The sequence below is a fragment of the Pygoscelis adeliae genome, unplaced genomic scaffold (genome assembly GCF_000699105.1).
Source record: "Pygoscelis adeliae isolate BGI_AS28 unplaced genomic scaffold, ASM69910v1 Scaffold87, whole genome shotgun sequence".
NCBI lineage: Eukaryota > Metazoa > Chordata > Aves > Sphenisciformes > Spheniscidae > Pygoscelis > Pygoscelis adeliae.
In genome coordinates, this window is record NW_008825098.1 from 4445870 (window position 1) to 4451385 (window position 5516).

Consider the following 5516-nt stretch of genomic DNA (forward strand, 5'->3'; position numbering starts at 1 on the left):
GGGGTGCCCGGCGGGCCGGAGGCGCGGCCACAGTGGGTCCCGCTTGGTGAGCTGCCGCACGCTTACTGAACTGCCAGGGCGGCTCTTGGCAAGAATATCGAGCGGGAGCTGTTCGGTTTCGTGGCTGTTGTGCCGAAATTTATAAATAACTGTTTGTGAATTACAGGCTGAACCATCTACTTGCTTTTTGTTCATCGCGTGTGTCCCCTGCCCTGCTGGTGACAGAAAACATACAGAAACTCACCCTACGTTTAGGTGAGCATGCAGCATCCCTATGAACTTCATGGTGCTGCGGTGTGCACGACAGACAACGTCACCAAGACTGAAACGCCTCATCCCTTTACCTCTGTTTACAGTGAAGGGAATGCTGTTTGTGCAGGGACTTAAGGAACAGCTAGCCTGTCACCCAGGGACTTTCTGATTTTAGCTATATCAGGAGAAGAAGTTTCGAATACTTTGGCAGTGGTAGGAAATAATTGTGCCCTTCCCCAGTTCTTACTAAGGTAACGGTGGCTAAGAGCAGGCTTCTGTGGAGTCCCATAGCTGCGCAGCCTGCGCTGGCTGCATGCGAGCTACTGTTGCTGAGATGTTTGCAGGTGTGTTATTCCGCCTCTCAAAACTTGCTGGGCATATTTGTTTTTTTTTTTTAATAGGTCAAAGGAGAGTTTACTAGCTTTCGCAAAAAAAGGGCATGGGGAGTTTAAACATATGATGGCAATACCGCAGTTAGAATTTCTTCGTGTTTACCATTGCTGTAATTGGTTTAAAGGATTAAAAAATAAATGATTAATGATACTGGTTTAATGATGTTGGTCTGAGACAGATCTTACTGGCATGCAGTTGTTATAGTGCATGAATATTTTTAGGTACAGTACATTTAGCAAGGACTGGAGGAGGAAAGGGGAAGAGCAGTTAGACATTAGATCAATTTTAGCGGTTCTGTAAAACTGCATGTTCAGGCTTGTGGTGGATTTCTTTTTCCTTGAATGCTGTGAATTTTGTATGTTTCTTGTTTTTTGCAGACAGTTCTCTGTTAGACTTTTTTAAACACGGTGACACAAGAGTAGCCAGGGCAGTTGATGCATGTTACTTACAAAGAATTCATGTAAATGCCTGAATAAAATCTCTGATAGCCAAGTTAGCAGCTTCCATGGTTGGATGCTCCAGTGGAGTTGAAAGTGTCGGGAGCCTGTTGTCCGGAGCGTGCTGCGGCCAAGTGCAGGGACCCTGCTGCGCGGCGGCAGGGTCATTACGTTGCTTTACATTTTGTTTTCTCTGGAAGGTCACCACAGCTATGCTCAGGTACAGGGACTGTTATGTGAGAGTTGCCCAGTTGTCCATAAAATGTACCGAGCTGTTACGTATGGCTTACATTAGCTGGTGCAACAAGTTGAATTGCTGCAGATGCAAGAGTATTGTAGAATGAACTGCAGGGGTAGTGAATTTCCAGTGCACAAAGGGAAAAGTCAGTGAATATGGGCAGTGTGGGCCTGCCTGGCCCCCGTGCAAGGAGGTTCTCCAAAAGCAGCTGGAAGTCACAGCTGTTCTGAGTGGGCTGGCTTGGTTTTAGTGGCAGTATGTAGGAGATGACTGAACCTCTGTGATGCTGTATTTGTGCTACTGGAAAGACATGGTATAGGTACAATGTAAATCTCTAACCTCAGTTTTAAGATATTGTCCGTAAGAGCTCTGGGCTAACAATTGTTTCTTTTTGTGTGTGGTTCATGGAGGAGACTTTGCTACGGATCAGGGCAGCAACAGTTGTGTTCGTATGTACTAGGAAAGGAATCGATAGAAGTAGGATGATTGTGTAACTTCAGATCTACCACTCATGACTTGGGTACTACAACGCTGGGATGCTTTGAGTCAGTAAGTGTGCATTTTGGATTCCTACATCTTCGTTCTGTAAACAAACTACCCGGTGTAAACTTATGGGGCTATTTTCTTTTAAGCTACATTTTCTGTTATAGTTTTGTCTTTACCCTGAGCTGACCTGCTGGGTATGTTATGGAAGAAAGAAGGGCTTATCTCATCTGTGTGTGGCTCTATTGCTTGTAAGATGCAAATAAAATACTATGCTCAGGGGAGAGCAAGTAGAAGGATCAGAAATGGCAAATACTGCATTTCAACAACTGAGTAGCAAAGGGAGGCCTTCTTGGCTGGATGGGAAGTGCGGTGAGAACTTAAGGGAGAAGGTAGAGGTCAATTCTTAATTGAAGGCTTCTGCACGTACACCTGCGGAAAGAGAAATACTGGACTGGGGGGGGGAAAGCAGGTTTTGGTATTTTTGTTTTAGTAAAGCATTTTTGTATTCTGTAGTTATGAGAGGTAGCAAAGACTCAATCTCTAGAGTGGATGGAGCCTAAGTGGTCGTCTGCCTTAATAGTCCTGCCTTGTGCACATCCAGATGTGGACATCAGACACACAGAAGTTAAATGTTATTAAATGTTGTGAATTCTGTGTTTGTCGATGTTCACAGTGTTGCAGCAACACTAAAACTAGCAGTGAGAAATTTATGTGTGTGTGTGGAGTTAGCCTTTGCCAGAACTTGCTTCTCATAAGGAATTGAATTTTTCATGTAAAAAGGGAGAATAAAACTTTCTGGTTTTCTGTGTGTTTGGTTGCTTTGTTTGTTGTATTGAAAGGTTTTCATTGGCAGTTCATAGAAAATTAGCCCTCTGTAATGAGCATGAAGTCCTGGTTTTTCTGGGTTCTTCTTGCTTCAGAATTTATTACTGTATTTTCTTCAGTTTTTTTTTTGTTTGTTTTGTTTGTTGTTGTTTTGTTTTCTTCTAAGAATACAGTCATCTGTGCTGGGTATGTTGACTTTTCAGGTCATGCAGAGATTTTCTTTGAAAACAGTGAAGTACTATTCCATTATTGTGGCCTGACAGCAATCCAGTTGGCAGTTTTCTTTTTTCCCTTCTCTCTGTTATTCTAACTTTATGCACTTCTTCCTCCTTAAACTGTCTCCTATGTTATTCTTTCCCAATTTGCAAATCAATTATTAGTATTCTGCAGTAGTTTGGGATTTCGGGACTTCAGAAGACATCATGCCGCACAGCCATGCCCTGTGCAGGACTGCTGGAGAGACTCTCTGAGCGCGGGGAGGTTTGTTGTTGGTGTTAGCCTTCCCATGTGGCTAGGAGAGTCTTCTTTACATTCAAAACAATAGGTCTTGTCTCTTTTATGAAGGTATTTGGATCCTAAAACTAATTTTCCTAATGACAGAAAGGGGGAGAGATTGCGGATATATAGTCTGTTTTGGAGATATTTGCTGTGGGATAGAAATAGTGATAACATTGTTTTGTTCCAAGAAATCCACGTTTCTTCCCCAGCCCACCCACAAACCCTGAAAACCCAGGATGGTTCTTGGCCAAATTCAGCCCCAAATAAGCCTGTTTTTTCACCTACCCTACTTGAGGACACCAGTGCTACCAGGAAACATTACTTGAGAAAGGGAGTCTGAAAAGTTTTTGGTTCTGTTTTTGAAGTGCCAGGGAGTAGACATTCAAATAGGTTTCCTAAGGAATGTCTTCATGCAGAGAAGATGAAGTTCGGCTGATTCTCAGCTTGCTCTGACTCTTCATAATGTTCTGCTTATTTTGTTTAGGGCTTTTGAAGCTAGGTCATGTGTTTATATTCTTTGGTCTGTTGTTGCTACTATGAGTAGATAATGTGATCAGAAAATCTGGCTAGAAAGATTACCAGCTTTATGTTACACTGTACTGTTTATACCTGTGGGATTGCATACCCTTCTGAGTACAGTTATCTTATTTACATATGCACAGATTTCTGTTTCTAGCTATAGATTTCTTAGTTGTTAATTCTCCTTTTTGCATTAGGGGCTATGAATATTAAGTTGTAATAGAAATGTAGGTAATGTTAAGTATTGAAACATGGTGCATCTTTCTATTGCTAATTTCTTATGGCCATTTCTCTTTCTTTTAAATTCAACATTAAGATTTGCAGTTGACAGAAGAATTGATGTTGCTTTTATACTTTTTATTTCCAGAAAAAAACAGACGTGGTGTCACTGTACTAGAAGAACAAAAGCAGAACTAGCCCGTATTTTGATGAGTTTAAACTTTCTCAGGTTAACCATGGAGTACATTAGAAATAGCAGGTTTTGTATTTAGTTACCTGTTGTATCTTTGGTGTGGTCTGTTAATTCAATAAGAGATGTTTCTGTTTGTAAGTGAGCAATATTTACACTTGAAGCTAAGGGTTTTAATTTAAGTGGTGTTTCATAATGACATAACCATGCAGAACATGTGCCTAGAGGCATCAAAACTGTTGAGATGCAAATCAAGCAGGTTTTTGCCAAGTGGCTCTGAACCTGTCTTCACCTTCCCAGTTTGTTTGCAGCATGTGTATCCTGTATTTTGATTATAAGTTAAAGAAGAACCTTGCTTGTAATAGAAATATGTACACATGCAAACAGTATTGAGAAGTTTGTATAACATGAAGGGGAAAAGAAATGCAAACCAGTTTGTGTTTTAGTATCTTCTTATTCTGCCTCACTGAAGGAATTCCTGTCTCAGGACATTAAGGAGAAAAGGCTATAGCTAACATATGTCCCAGAGTACCAGTTCCTACAAAATTGTTATGAATTGTAATAAAGCATCTAGAGTACCTTTTCCCCATCTATTAGTGTCTTGCAAAGACTAAAAACTATTGAGGTAACTGTTACATTCATTTCACTGATTGGGAAAAGGAGGGACAGGATTTCCCAAACCTATTATAAAGAACCCCAGTAAGCAACTAAGCACCACACAGCCGCTCGCTCACCCTCCCTCCCACCCCCCAGGTGGGATGGGGGAGAGAATTGGGGAAAAAAAGTAAAACCTGTGGGTTGAGATAAAGATAGTTTAATAGGACAGCAAAGGGAGAGAAAATAATAATAATAAAAGAATATACAAAATCAGTGATGCACGATGCAATTGCTCACCACCCACTGACCGATGCCCAGCCCATCCCCAAGCAGTGATCGCTGCCCCTCAGCCAACTTCCCCCAGTTTATATACTGAGCATGACATCACATGGTATGGAATATCCCTCTGGCCAGTTTGGGTCAGCTGTCCTGGCTGTGCCCCCTCCCAGCTTCTCGCTGGCAGGGCATGGGAAGCCAAAAAGTCCTTGACTAGTGTAAGCACTACTTAGCAACAACTGAAACATCGGTGTGTTATCAACATTATTCTCATCCTAAATCCAAAACACAGCACTATGCCAGCTACTAGGAAGAAAATAAACTCTATCCCAGCTGAAACCAGGACAGTATCCACCCCTTATTCTATACCATCTACGTCATGCCCAGGTCTTACCCTTTGTAATACATCCCAATTAATCACCAGCACCTTTCCTGTATTTTGATATATACACACAGATATCATTCCCTTAGTCTATGGGCCGTCCCTCTAAAATATCTGTTGAGTTCATTTAGTCCGTGACTTTGGGCTCCATCTGTCATAACAGTCCTTCAGGGCAGGAGAGATGGTGTGTGGTGTTGGACTGTT

General features: G+C 41.8%; 1 protein-coding gene across 1 annotated transcript in view; it reads left to right on the forward strand.

Annotated features, from left to right (window-relative positions):
• The first annotated feature begins 565 nt into the window (after positions 1–565).
• Positions 566–5516, forward strand: part of HADH (hydroxyacyl-CoA dehydrogenase) — a 41784-nt gene continuing 36833 nt past the window's right edge. The window contains exons 1-2 of the mRNA XM_009327088.1: positions 566–596; positions 4788–4810. Coding sequence (XP_009325363.1) covers positions 566–596; positions 4788–4810 — 54 coding nt within the window. The remainder of the gene's footprint in view (positions 597–4787; positions 4811–5516) is intronic.